General features: G+C 65.1%; 1 protein-coding gene across 6 annotated transcripts in view; it reads left to right on the top strand.

The window, feature by feature from the left end:
• Positions 1 to 13,690, top strand: part of TERT (telomerase reverse transcriptase) — a 21,002-nt gene continuing 7,312 nt past the window's right edge. For 4 of the 6 annotated variants that reach the window (XR_006609434.1, XR_006609433.1, XM_045089226.1 and 1 more), the window contains exons 1-11: positions 1 to 236; positions 364 to 1,657; positions 4,622 to 4,817; positions 6,068 to 6,248; positions 7,212 to 7,391; positions 7,729 to 7,887; positions 10,299 to 10,394; positions 10,916 to 11,001; positions 11,898 to 12,011; positions 12,346 to 12,417; positions 13,147 to 13,335. Coding sequence is in view for 4 of the 6 variants with exons in the window: in XM_045089226.1 (XP_044945161.1) it covers positions 18 to 236; positions 364 to 1,657; positions 4,622 to 4,817; positions 6,068 to 6,248; positions 7,212 to 7,391; positions 7,729 to 7,887; positions 10,299 to 10,394; positions 10,916 to 11,001; positions 11,898 to 12,011; positions 12,346 to 12,417; positions 13,147 to 13,335 (2,786 nt within the window). In the remaining 2 variants the exon portion in view is untranslated. Of the gene's footprint in view, positions 237 to 363; positions 1,658 to 4,621; positions 4,818 to 6,067; positions 6,249 to 7,211; positions 7,392 to 7,728; positions 7,888 to 10,298; positions 10,395 to 10,915; positions 11,002 to 11,121; positions 11,144 to 11,897; positions 12,012 to 12,345; positions 12,418 to 13,146; positions 13,336 to 13,690 lie in introns of all 6 variants that reach the window. The other 2 variants (XM_013064504.2, XM_045089231.1) reach the window with 2 other exon arrangements.

Genomic DNA, 13,690 nt, shown 5'->3' on the forward strand with positions numbered 1-13,690 from the left:
CCCGCCCCTCTCCGGCCATGCCGCGCGCGCCCCGGTGCCGCGCCGTGCGCGCCCTGCTGCGGAGCCGTTACCGGGAGGTGCTGCCCCTGGCCTCCTTCCTGCGGCGCCTGGGGCCCCAGGGCCGGCGGCTGGTGCGGCGCGGGGACCCGGCGGCCTTCCGCGCGCTGGTGGCCCAGTGCCTGGTGTGCGTGCCCTGGGACGCGCGGCCACCCCCCGTCGCCCCGTCCTTCCGCCAGGTGGGCTGCCCCGGGAACCCGGCTCGGGCCTGCCGGGGTGGGAGGGGGAGGGCCGCACGCTCGGGCCCCCGGGCCCCCGGACGCCTCGGTCCCCAGCCCCTCAGGACCCGCCCCCCACGCCCCGCAGGTGTCCTGCCTGAAGGAGCTGGTGGCCCGGGTGGTGCAGAGGCTGTGCGAGCGCGGCGCCAGGAACGTGCTGGCTTTCGGCTTCGCCCTGCTAGACGGGGCCCGCGGCGGGCCGCCCCTGGCCTTCACCACCAGCGTGCGCAGCTACCTGCCCAACACCGTGACGGAGACTCTGCGCGGCAGCGGCGCGTGGGGGCTGCTGCTGCGCCGCGTGGGCGACGATGTGCTCGCGCACCTGCTCACGTGCTGCGCGCTCTACGTGCTGGTGGCCCCGAGCTGCGCCTACCAGGTGTGTGGGCCTCCGCTCTACGACCTCTGCGTCCCCGCCGCCGTGGCTCGGCCCCTCGGGTCCCCGGGCCACAGTCCTGGGACCTGGAAGGACCTCAGACCCACGCGCCAGGCCTGGAAGTCTGGCGCAAGGCGGCGGCGGCAGGGCAGATCCGGGAGCAGTCCGCCTCTAGCCAAGAGGCCCAGGCGCAGCGTGACCCCGGAGCCGGAGCAGGGGACCCACAGGCCGTCTAACCAGGCCCACCGGGGTGACAGCAAACCCCACGCAGTGACACCTGCCAGGGTCGCTGCAGAAGCCGCCTCTTGGGAGGGAGGGCCCCTTGGGACTCGTCTCAGCTCCACCACGGCACAGCCATCTCAGGGACCCCAGGGAGTACCCCATCAGCCAGCGCACCCCGAAACCAAGCACTTCCTCTACTGCTCGGGAGGCAGGGAGCGACTGCGCCCCTCCTTCCTGCTCAGCGCCCTGCCGCCTAGCCTGACTGGGGCCCGGAAACTCGTGGAGACGGTCTTTCTGGGCTCCGGGCCCCAGAGAGCAGGGGCTTCCCACAGGACGCGCCGCCTTCCCGCGCGCTACTGGCGGATGAGGCCTCTGTTCCAGGAGCTGCTTGGGAACCACGCGCGGTGCCCATACCGCGCGCTCCTCAGGACGCACTGCCCCCTTCGGGCGCAGGCCCCTGGAGAGGCGTCTAGCAAGCAGGCACACGGAGGAGTGGGCGTCTGCCCTTTGGAGAGGCCAGTGGCAGCTCCCGAGGAGAACACGGACCCTCGGCGCCTGGTCCGGCTTCTGCGGCAGCACAGCAGCCCCTGGCAGGTGTACACTTTCCTGCGGGCCTGCTTGTGCCGGCTGGTGCCCCCCGCGCTCTGGGGCTCCAGGCACAACCAGCGCCGCTTCTTGAGGAACGTGAAGAAGTTCATCTCTCTGGGGAAGCACGCCAAGCTCTCGCCGCAGGAGCTGACGTGGAAGATGAAAGTGCAGGACTGCGCCTGGCTGCGGGGGAGCCCAGGTGAGCAGCAGAGGCCGCAGGTGCCTGCTTGGACCTGCAGGACCAGGCCCCTCCCTCCGCCTCTGACCCCTCCTGCCCGCTTTACATGAACTGAGGCAGGCCCTGGGGACACGCGCGGGGAGCAGATGTGGGGATGCAGGTCCAGCCACCGACCACGGTCCCTGGTGGGGAGTGGCAACAAGGAGAGACCCTGGGGTTTTGCCATTTGATCTACCCCCCCGCCAAGCTTGCAAGACATCTGAGACTCCTAGATGAGAAGATTGGCGAGCCCTCTCCGAACCAGGGTCACCTCCTGGGGTATCCATCTCAGTCTCCCACGGCAGGGCTTAAAGTGCACCCGTCTCATCTCCAAAGATCGGGATTGTGATGGCCTCCAAGGGGACACCCTTTCCGCTTCCCCGAGAGGCTCTGAGCATCTTTCCAATAACTTGGGCATGTAAGTTTTGTGTTTTAATCGTGGGAAAACAGCATGCCGCCTGAGATCCACCCTCCTAATGAATGGTTTAGTCTACAGGACACGTTGCAGAGCGTAAGGGCCGTGTTGCACAGCATGTTTCTAGAACTTTCGCACTGGACATGCCTGTGTGCCCATAACCAGCCACTCCCTTCCTGGCGCGGCATGGTTGACCCTCCAAGGTGTCCAGCACAGCACCGGTGTTCTCAGGCTACCACTCACCTGGTGGAAAGTGTTGAGTTCCGTGGCCCCGTCCCCAGCTTCATACGAGGTCTGCCGTGCCCCGTGCACCGCACACAGGAAGGACCTGGTGCTTTCCCGAGTGATGGGCCCAGCCCCTGGACCTCCCTGTGTCCTTGAACACTGGAGCCGTGGCCCTGGTGGACTGGTCCTTCCCGCGACTGTGGCCACGCACATTGCCCACGGGGCTGAACAGATGAGACCAGGGTTCTCTAGGCATGGCCCTCGGGCCACCGTTTCCACCCTACCCGGCTGGAACGCCTCTTCCCCGGGCAGACCGTCATCTGGGCAGGGCTCGGTTTCTGTCACGCCAGCCTCGACCAGCATCCTGCTTGCCACTATGCCCTCTTATTCCTGTCCCCATCCCCAGAGGCCAGACTGCTGGGCTGTCCCCATCTGCTGCCCAGTGTCACTAGACATCACAGAATGGGTTCCTGAGGAAACCTGGGGAGGTGCCCCCCGCCCCCACAGCCTGTCCCCCTCCGGCCCGTGTTGGGCTGGTGGCAGCTCTTGTTCCCTGACCCTGGGCACGGGGGGTCTGTGTGGCTGTGCTCTGTCATCCCGTCCCGTGGGCTTACGCGTGCCCACCATGGTCTGAACAGGGGCCTTGACCTTCGGAGTGGAGTCTGGTGTCTCCGTAGGGTCCTCACTGGGAGGAGAGCCGTGTCCCTGCCCCCCGCCCTGCCATCAGGGTCGCCAGTGTGCCTGTCTGAGTGCCCGGCCGGTGATCGGCCGTGCTCCCTTCCTGGCTGTGTCTTAGCTGTGCGCCAGCTTCTGTTTGCTGCCCGTGTCCGGTTTCAGTCGCTTCTGAGAAGTTTCCGTTTCTTGTTCGATGTCGTCTTTGGTCGGCGAGCTGCTGGGCTCTGAGTGATCTTTTCTGTTGACTCGTGACTCGGTTGTGCGGGGCCTGTCTGCGGGGTCCGGGCTGCTCGAGGTGGGCAGACGTGCCTGTCCTCGTGTGTCTGCAGGCCTGCGGCCGGCCATCACATTCACGCCACCCGAGACCCCCATCGCTGTGCTGAGGGTGAGATGCTGGGGGCAGTGCTGTCTTCCTCTGGGGCGGGTTTGTCCGTTCCTCTCTGTTCCGATGGTATTGGTCAGGTTATACCAGGTGTGAGCATTGCAGATGTGGGGCAGTCTGGGGACACGCCCATTACGTTAACTTCTGTCCTGATGCCCCCGAGTGGCTCGCCAGCTCTCTCCTGGCGGGCGTCGGCGTCCAGCCTTCCTGGAGCCTCGCGGTTTGGGCCCTGCTGGTCAGCAGCTGCTGTTTTGGCTTTCGTCCAGTCCGGCGATCTTTTCCACTAACCTGGAGAATCGGACTTCTTTCCTTGACTCTAGACGTGCCCGACGCCCCTCATCTTTCTTCCCAGTTGGTCTGCCTTTCCTGCGCCCGAGTCCGCGTTTGCAGGGAGCCATGTGCCTCTCCCACTCCGCCCTCCTTCCCGGTTTGCGCCGGTGGCGGCTGGGAGCCGCGAGCTCTGCTGTCCTCTCGGGGTTCCTTGTCCTGAGCAGCACGAGGGCCTGATGTGATCTCCCACTTAGTCATGCCCCCGGTTAGAGGTCATGCTATGTTCTGGTCAGTGGTCGTTGATGTCTGTCCCTGCCTTGTGTCCCCGCCCCTCTCTCACTGTTCTGTCCTCTCCCCCAGACCAGATTCTGGGTCCCCTTCCTGCCAAGTGCACAGAGTAGAGTACAGAGGACAGTTTGGGTCCGTGGCACGTGTCCCCGGCCGCACGGAGTGACGTCGCATTCCCGTGGTGCGTGTCTACGGTCCTGTGTTAAGTTCTCGCGGCTCTCTGGTGCCTGTTCCCAGCTGCACAGTGTCTGGCGGCCCTTAGCCCCTATGTGGTTTGGTCTGGGAAGCCCCAGGTACGTCTGGACCCTGCTGCCTAGCGGCGATGCTGCTGAATGGCCAGGTCCCCCCAGGGAGAGCGGGTCTCTGCTTCTCCATCCTGCTCGGAAGCCAGGACGGATGACGAAGCCCCTCTCTGTCTAGTAGAAATGTGACGGGACTGCCTGCGTCATTGAAACTCTGGTAGCCACGTTATAAAGTAGCAAAGGAAACATGAAACCAGTAATGTCTTATTCCGCCACAAGTCCAAAGCGTTCTCGTCCTGCGGTCAGCAGACATGTGATAATGGCATGTGTCCCCCCTCGGGCCGAGGATCGTGTTCCCTGAGCCTCAGTCCCCGCCTGCCCGTTTTGAGCGGCCAGTGTGGCTGCGACGGGCAGAGCGGACACTGTGGTCTGTGCCTTTTCCATTCCAGGGGCTTGCAGTGTGCCGGCCGCCGAGCACCGCCGCAGAGAAGGGGTCCTGGCCAGGCTTCTGTGCTGGTTGATGGGCACCTACGTGGTTGAGCTGCTCAGGTCATTTTTCTACGTCACGGAAACCACGTTTCAGAAGAACCGGCTCTTTTTCTACCGGAAGAGCGTCTGGAGCCCGTTACAGACCCTGGGAGTCAGGTGTCTCTGCCAGTGCCGCGCGCTCACAATTGTCTCCGTGTGTGCACATGACGGCCCTGTGTCCCATCCCCCTGTGTGTGCACATGACAGCTCCCTGTCTTGCACCCCCCGTGTGCACAGATGACAGCCCCCTGTCCTGACCCTCCAGCTGGCTCCATGCCTCCGGGTACCCCTCACTGGGAGTCCCACCCTGAGCACGGACTTCTGGGGCCCCTTTCATTCACTGGAGATGTCAGAGTCTGTGCCACCTGGGGTCCAGGCTCTCGAAAGGGGAGAAGTTTGTACTGAATGGAAACAAGCTCGCAGGCAGGTCGTTGGCTTGACCCTGGTATGTGGGTCAAATGCTCCTCGAATTCACGCAGAACGAGCAGGACGGTCTGGGCCGTGGGTGGTGTGCAGGCAGGATCCGGCACAGGTGTGCTTCGGGCAGGGGCCCCTGAGGCAGAACCTTCCAGCTTGCCTTGCCGGAGTGGCTGCTCGGCTTGTCTGCAGGGCTGTGTCCTGTCCGCTGAAGGAGCGTGTTGGCCACAGGCTGGCTCGGGGTCCCGTCGGGGATAGTCTGCCAGTCTGAAGGACAAGCCCTGGCTAGGAGGCTGTGTCCTCACAGGGCTTGGCAAGGCCCCAAAGTGGCGACATGGGTGCTCCTGGGCTGCGTCTCACACTTGGGCCAAGCCCGTGCCCTGACTCAGCGCATCTCCGCCGAGGGAGCTGGGCTGTGTCCTCCGGCACCTGGGAGAGGGTCGGGCAACCTCTGTTGTGGGTTCGAGGTAACAGTGTGGCCTGTGTAATGATTCAGCTATCTCATGGCTCCCGAGAGTCCTTGTGGGGACTATGGAAACTGTCCCTCTGTCTGGTGGGCATCAGAGGCCCCGGGGGGTTGGGCTCGCCTACCGCGCTTCCTTGCTGGGGCCGGCCTGTGGGCTGTGGTGGGGGAGAGGCTGCCGGGAGCTGACAGGCCCACGCAGAGATGGCTCCATTCCTCTGGGGGGCCGCATCGGTCACCCCCTCACCCACCCTTGTCCAAGGGTCACAGCTGCTCCCGCCTGGGCCTCCCAGGGCTCTGCCTGGAGGGACCCTGGTGTCCGGCACCTGCTGTGGGAGGGGCTCCTGCAGGTGGCCGGCCTCGGCATCCTGGGTGACTGGTGTCTGGCACGGGCGCTTCAGGAGCCCGGCGGCTCTCAGGCAGGCCCGCCCACCCTGCGCTTCCCGCGCACCCGCCCAGCCATGGCCCACGAGGCTCTGTGTTTCAGGCAGCACTGCACCAGCGTGCGCCTTCGAGAGCTGTCCGCCGCAGAGGTGCGAAGACAGCACGAAGCCAGGGCGACTCTCCTGACGTCCAGACTCCGCTTCCTCCCCAAGCCCGGTGGGCTGCGGCCGATCGTGAACATGGACTATGTGGCGGGAGCCAGAGCCTTGTGCCGAGACAAGAAGGTCAGCGCTGCTGTTTCGTTTCTAAGTCAGGAGCCCAGGAACCCCGGCTCGGTGTGCAGGTAGACAGGAGGCCAGGAGGAGGTCTGTGGCGGTCAGGCTGCGTTGATGGGACGTGTGCCCACAGTTAGACAAGGAGCCTGTAGGAATGCCAGGCCTGCAGGATGCTAGGCAGACCCCGGGGACCCACAGGTTCTTGTGACACAAGCTGGCCACGCCGAGCCCCTGGCTTCTGGGGCTTCTGGACCTCTGCAGCAGCAGGGTCCTCGGTACTCGCCATGAGCCAACGACAGAACTGGGTCGTTCACCTGCCACCAGCCTGCTGGGGTTCCAGTGACCCACACAGGGCCTCCTCTCCGTGCCTAGCACACGCCTCCCCCGCAGGATCTCACCCCTGTGCCTTACACCCCTCCCCATGGGTCTCACCCCCATGTCTAGCACCCCCGGCGGGATCTCACTCCCGTGCCTAGCACACGCCTCCCCCGCAGGTGTCACCCCGTGCCTGGCACACTCCGTGGTCCCCGCCAACGGCATCTCTGTCACCAGAGCTCTGACCCTTTCTGAGTGGTTCCACAGAGCGGGGGTGATTTTGTCGTGTGTGTCCCCGGATGAGAAAGCCAGGCTGTTGATGTTGACCGGACACCGGGTTGGGTCTGCATGAAGGGGCGCTCCTCCATGGTGGGCTGTGGGGTCCCTGCCTCGTCTGGTGGACGCTCAGCAGGAGGAGGAGAGAGACGCCTGCAGCTGCTCTTTCCGCAGTTTCCAGACCCTGCAGCGGGTCCCTAGGGAGAAGCCAGGGTTCGAGGATGTGTGGGGCGATCGGTCCTCTGGCCCTTCTGGAGTCGAGTCTGGGGGATGCTGGGGGGCCTGTGGGGCCCAGCAGGCCGAGGCAGGGAGGTCTGACGTGGCCCCTGTGTGATGGGCGTCTTCTGGGGGTGCTGCCTCTGCCCCGGGCCGGCCCCACAGATCCAGCATCTCACCTCGCAAGTGAAGACGCTCTTCAGTGTGCTGAACTACGAGCGGGCCCGGCGCCCCAGACTCCTGGGGGCCTCCGTGCTGGGCATGGACGACATCCACAGGGCCTGGCACGACTTTGTGCTGCGCGTGCGGGCCCAGGACCCAGCGCCCCGCCTGTACTTCGTCAAGGTGGGTGCCCGGTTCCATCCCGAGCCCATGCCCGAGTGAGCCAGCTGGGCACGTCTGGCCTGTGGGAGTGGTCCCCCCGACCAGCTGGCCCTGCGTCATGGGCTGTGGCTGGCCTTCATTCCCTGAGTTTGCACTAACAGAGCATCCCCTGGGGAAGCCCCGTCACATTTCCGGGTGTAGACAGGGTCGCAGGCCTGCCCTGCAGCTGGGTCTGGGGGCCGTGGCACAGATGTGTGCCCCGGAGACGGGAGACGCTGGGAGTCAGGGTGTCTCAGTCCTCCTGCATCCGTGGGGCCCCCCGGGCACAGCGCGTAAACAGCACGTCCGTCCCGCACAGGTGGACGTGACGGGGGCGTACGACGCCCTCCCCCAGGACAGGCTGGCCGAGGTCGTCGCCAACGTGCTCAGGCCTCATGAAAACACCTACTGCTTGCGTCGCTACGCCGTGGTCCGGAGAACCGCCCAGGGGCACGTCCGCAGGTCCTTCAAGAGACATGTAAGAGCCATGGGGCGTGTGCTCCCTGATGAGGGTGTCTCGTGTGGACGTGTCCGTGCCGTGGGTCTGCCCACCCTCCCCCAGCCCCAGAAGTGGTCCCACGCTCTCACTGCTGCTACGTCTGAGTCTCACCCCGTGGGCCGCTGCCTCCTGCTGTACCTTTCCAGAAGCCGGGCCCCCGGGATGCCAGCTGCGGCGGGGCTGATGTCCCTGCCGACGCCCCGTGGGAGCCTGGCCTGGCCCGAGGCCATGCTGAGGGCAGAGTGAGCCCCATGGGCCAGTGCTGCGGGAGAGGAGAGCACTGCGTGGACGCCTGGGCCTCACTCGCTGCCCCTGCCACACAGCAGAGCTGAGGGTCTGGGTGCCCCTCCCCCCTTCCCCGGGCCTGGGGAAGGACAAGCGGCCCGGTCAGCCTGTGGCAGTTTCCCGCCACCCGTCAGAGCAGCCAGGCCTGCGGAGCGCACCGTGATGGGGGCGCTAGAAGGCTGCCAAGGGAAAGGCGCTGACCCGGGAAGTCTGGGGAGAGCCCCCGGGAGCACCTGCGGCGTGAGGCTAAGTGTGGGTCGCAAGCCCTGAGCCACAAGGAGTGGGGGGTTGACACGTGTGGCGCAGGTGGCAGCCACCATGGGGTTGAGACGCAGAACGTCACAGGTGCCCACCGGACCCCCTACCCCTCTCCAGAGTGTCCCCTGCTCTGACGTCAGCCATGTGGACTCAGGGACCCGTCTCGAAGTCCACAAATGTGACGTGGGGCGGGACATGCCCTTCCTGTCTGGTTCCCTCTGCTCCAAGGCGAGCCCGAACATGGGTGGCGGTCCTTCCCTCTCCGGTCGTGGCGGGGTTGCCCCGATGCTGCCTGGCAGGGCTCTGCCTCCTGCTGGGTGGGCATCAGCGGGCGCCCACGGTGGGGTAGACGTTCCCCCGATGGGGCATCCATTGGCGAGAGCTCGCGTTGCTGTTGGGGCGTTGCTGAGGCAGAGCCTTGCACGTCGGCGGACGGTGCCTGACCACACTGCTATGTGCGCCATGGGGGCCGGCTGAGCCCGCGGCCACGCTATCAGGGCGGCCGCACTGTGCCGGGTCCAGCCTCCCCACGACGTGCCTGCCCAGCGCCCTGCGGAAGCCACTTGCGTGTCCCCGTGTGTGAGAGGCCCGTGAGGTCAGCTCCTGCTTGCGACAAGCTGTGAGCCACTTGTCAGGGACTTCTCGGGGTTCTTCCCGTGTCTGGTGCCAGCCCCTGGTCCAGGTGCCTTCTCCATCTGTCTCTGCCCTTTTGGTCACAAGCGGGATGTTTGCACGAGCAGAAGTGTTTCACGTCGACGGAGCCAGGTTGGCAGGGTTGGGTGGCTGACTCCACTTCCTTTCTGGTCCGCTGTCTGTGTCTCGCGGTGGCGATGCCGTCGGGCGTTTCCGTGGGCATTTCCGTGGGCATTTCCGTGGGCGCAGCTCCTGCACTCAGTGCTCCGTGCACGGGAGCCGGTTTCCGGGACGCCTGTGGGGGCTTGTTTGCGGCTTCTCTCCGTGGGACCCCCGGCTGGCTCGCCCATTCCTCGGGCTCTCCGCCCCGCCGACCCTGCCCTCAGCTCCCAGCGCCGCGGGTGGCTTTCTCGGACTCTGTCTCTGGCTCCTCTTTCCTTTCTCCTTGTTTCGCTGTGTTGTTCGTTGTCGGTCTGGACTGATCTTCAAACCCCGGCCACTCCGTAGCGGCCTCAGCCGCAGGCAGGTTCCCGGCACGTCCGCTGTGGTCTCCCTCGTGGTCACGCCTGCCGCTGGTGTCCGTGAGCGGCCAGCCTTGAACGAAGCCAGTGAACCATAGGTTTCACAGAATACTGGTTTTCTCTGCGGAGGAGACTGACTCCCCCCACAGTGAGGGAGTGGTGAGCGCTGTATTCGGATGGCGCTGGCCGCTGGCCCCCTTCCCCCCTCCCCGCCGTGGCCCCTGTGCTCACCAGAGAGCGCCTGGGTCCCCTCCACGGCCTCTCCCTGCCTCAGCGGCCCTTCCCAGCAGCCCCCGGCGCTCCCAGTGCCCAGAGGCAGTGGGCCTAGGGAAGAAATGGCGGTTTGGCTCCTTTCTCTGCAGTCTCCTCCGCCCCAGACCAGCTCCTCCATCCTGGTTGCTTGGGTGGCCGGGACCCCCACTGCCTCCTGCTTGGGCTCCACCTCCCACGGTGAAGGTTCAGGCATCAGGGGGGGGTCTTGGGAAGACAGGACCCCCCCCAAAGACAAAGACAGGGGACTGACCAGGTGGGTGGTTCCCGAGCTCCGCGGTCCGTACCTGTTCCCAGCGCTGCGGCTTCCTGTTCCCAGATGGCACCTGCTCGTCCCCGGCGTGGATGAGGTCTCCTGCGACATGACCCCCGCCCGCCGGGCCAGGGTGCGCAGCTGTCTCACCCCCTCCTCTTTGCCGGCAGGTGTCCACCTTCACAGACCTCCCGCCGTACATGAGACAGTTTGTGGAGCGTCTGCAGGAGACGACCTCGCTCAGGGACTCCGTGGTCATCGAGCAGGTGGGCGAGGCAGCCACAATGTGTGCCGGGGCGGGGTGTGGACACGGCGGTGGCCCCCGGTTGCCGCTGGAGATGCCCCGGGGCAGCCCCTTAGGGCTCTACGCCGCCAGGTTGTCTGCCGCGGGGCAGCAGCAGTTCTCGTGGGAAGCTTGAGACCTCTTCTCCCTCGGTTTTGATCATGAGGCTGAACGACAACACGCTCCCTCCCCTTAGGAGGACAAGTTGGATTCACCCTGTGTCCCCGCCTGAAACGGACCCTCTGGGGGAAACGCCTTCCTCCTGCTTGTGAGCAGGCGCTGCCTCCAAGGGCAGGGGACAGCTCAGCCCCGTGGCTCTGTGGCCTTTTGCAGAACCAGGGATGGGCTGGCCACCGCGGCTCGCAGACCTGTGCTCACTGGCTGCCGGGCTCCTGCCCGCCGCTGCGGGACACACACTGCGACGTGCCCTCGGGCCGGCATCCCCAGGCTGGATCCCGGCCAGAGTCATGGCCCGCCCGCCCACACGTCCGTCTGTTCTCGCAGAGCTACTCTCTGAACGAAGCCAGCAGCGGCCTTTTCCAGCTTTTCCTGAGCTTGGTGTACAGCCACGTCATAAGGATCGGGGGCAAGTGAGTAAGGGTCCTTGCCGTCTTCCTGCGGTCGCCTGCAGACCCTGCGGCCGTGCGGCTCCTGGGGCTTGGGGAGTCCTTTGGCATTTAAATGTCAGCAGATAATTTTTTTATTTATAGAAACAGAAGCAGACTTTCCTGGGTGAGTGCCCACGGGGGCCCCCGGGGTAGGGTGAGAGCACCGGTCCTGAGGGTTCCGGCTCACGGTGAAGGTCGTTAGAGGTCAGCTGGAGATGTGGGCACCTTCCCGGGGATCCTTCCCTGTGCTCTGGGAATCAGAAGCTTTTTAGTTAGAGAATGTTTCGTTATTCTCATGTTATGACTGATTGTGGCACTTGTTACCTGTAATTACATCTGAAGTGCGTCCTGAGAAACACTGCTGACGGGTGTACCGCGGGCCGCCTTCCCAGAGGCCGCGGGCTTGTCCGCAGCACCCGGACCGGAGGGGAACTTGCTCTGGGGCAAAGGTCATTGCTGTGTCCACCCCCCGGGGCTCCCTCAGAGGCGCCCCACCTGCTTCTCTGCTTGCGGGGACCTTTATAGAAAAGGTCAGACCCATGTGGACCGTTGCACGTGTGGACAGACATTTGTCAGGGCTCCATGGGGTGCACAGTGGCCCTTGATCCACGTGCACTCTGGGGTGTGCGCCGGCGCCTGACCAGCGTGTGTGGTCTGCTTGTGTGTCTGCGTATGTGGTTTGCATCCAAGTGTGGTCTGTGTGTCTGTCTGGTCTGCGTGTGTGTCTGCAGTCTGCGTACATGGTCCACACGCGTGCTGGTCTGCGTGTGGTGGGTCTCCATGTGCGTGTGGTTTGCGTGTCTGTGGGCTGCGGCACGTGTGTCTGCAATGAGTGCGAGACCCGGGGGGCCTCCTCCTACCTGCGTCCTGTCCCCCAGGTCGTACCTCCAGTGTCAGGGGATCCCCCAGGGCTCCGTCCTGTCCACCCTGCTGTGCAGCCTGTGTTACGGGGACATGGAGCGCAGGCTGTTTCCTGGCATCCAGCAGGACGGGTACGGACCCTCGGTGCGCGTGCGGCGACTTGCTTTCACCTCCGCCTTGCGTTTCGGGTCCGCTGGGTGTGGACAGGGGCCTGTGGCTCTATGTTCAGTCACGTGGGGGGTCATGAGTGGGTCTCGAGTGTAGGCTTAGTGGTGGCTTTGAGCACTGTCGGGGCCTGGGTGTTTCCACCGGCTGTGACCCGCAGCTGTGTCCCTGCCCGTGCGCCCCCGGCACTCCCACGACCTGCGAGGTCAGCCTTTGGCTCAGTCCTTTGGGGGAAGTGACTTTGCACCTGTCCTCGTGAACGGGGACGCCGCCGCAGCCCGGCTCTCCCATGCCCTGCAGCCTGCTCCTGCGTCTGGTGGACGACTTCCTGCTTATCACGCCCCACCTGAAGCGAGCGCAGGCCTTCCTCAGGTGAGTCCCCCACACGTGTCCCCGTGGCACTCCCGATGCTGGGGGGCCGCTGACCTGGCTCCCGGAGCAAGAGCCCCCGTCGCGAGGCAGATTTACATTTGCCAGGCGCCCCGTGCAGGCTGCCAGGTGGAGGGTGGCGCTGGGGTGCGTCTGTGGGACTCGTGCTCCCTCAGAGCCTGGGGACTCCCCCGTGGCCAGGCTCGCGGTGACAGGTTTGTCCACACAGCCAGCAACCAGAGCAAAGCCCCCTTGGTTTCGCACTTTCTCTTCCCCTGGAAAACCACGCTTGAAAGGAAGCCCCTGGACGCCAGGCCTTGAGCAGGACGGCACTGAGGGCCCCATGTGCCCGATTTAATTCTGGCAAAATATCCAACCCCCACATGGGCCCAGGCCTTGTAGCAACCCTGTTTAGCAAGTCCAGACAGACCGTGTCCCCCACGTGGCTACAGGGAAAAAGGGAGGCCCCACGAGCATAGTCGCGGCCTCACTTCTTTTCCTGTGCGTGCAGCACAGCCCCCTCTGCCATCCGCCCAGTGTGCTGCGCACCCCAACTTCTAAGGGGCTCCGGGGAAGCAGCCCCACTCCCCAGGGCAGCACCCGCACCCGCCGCCACGTCCTTGGCTCCGGCTCCCTCCGGCTCAGCACCGTGGCCGTCCCCCCGAATGAGTGCTCCAGCGCCCCTGGCGGTGCCCCCTCCTCCCAGGCGCTGACCTGGCCGCTCTGCTTCAGGACCCTGGTCAGGGGCATTCCCGAGTATGGCTGCTCAGCCAACTTGCAGAAGACGGCCGTGAACTTCCCCGTGGAGGACATGGCCCTGGGCAGCACGGCTCCCCTCCAGCTGCCGGCCCACTGCCTGTTCCCCTGGTGTGGCTTGCTGCTGGACACCCAGACCCTGGAGGTGTCCTGTGACTACTCCAGGTGAGCGCGCCCACAGAGGGGGTGCAGCGTGGCATGCCCCCGTTTCTGCCTCCGTGTGGGATGGGTGGGTCACGGGCCGGGGTGCCCAGCGTCCCGCGCAGATGGGGCAGCAACACATCCTCTTTGGGACTGAGCGCCCTCACTAGATGAGGGGTGTTCTGGGCATTTATTGGTAAGAAGAATTTGTGCAGGAGACGGGGTCACCGGTGTGTTCTGCAGGGACACTGTAAATCTGAGTACAGAGGTTTGGGGACCTGCTGGGCACAAGCTCCTGAGGACACCCCGTAACGCGCAGCGTGGCCTCCCCGGGGAGCACGGCTGAGGTGCATGCGGCCTGCCGTGTACATAGCATGTG

This window comes from Mustela putorius, unplaced genomic scaffold (assembly GCF_011764305.1).
Source record: "Mustela putorius furo isolate JIRA1106 unplaced genomic scaffold, ASM1176430v1.1 tig00000107_pilon_pilon_pilon, whole genome shotgun sequence".
In the NCBI taxonomy this organism is placed as follows: domain Eukaryota; kingdom Metazoa; phylum Chordata; class Mammalia; order Carnivora; family Mustelidae; genus Mustela; species Mustela putorius.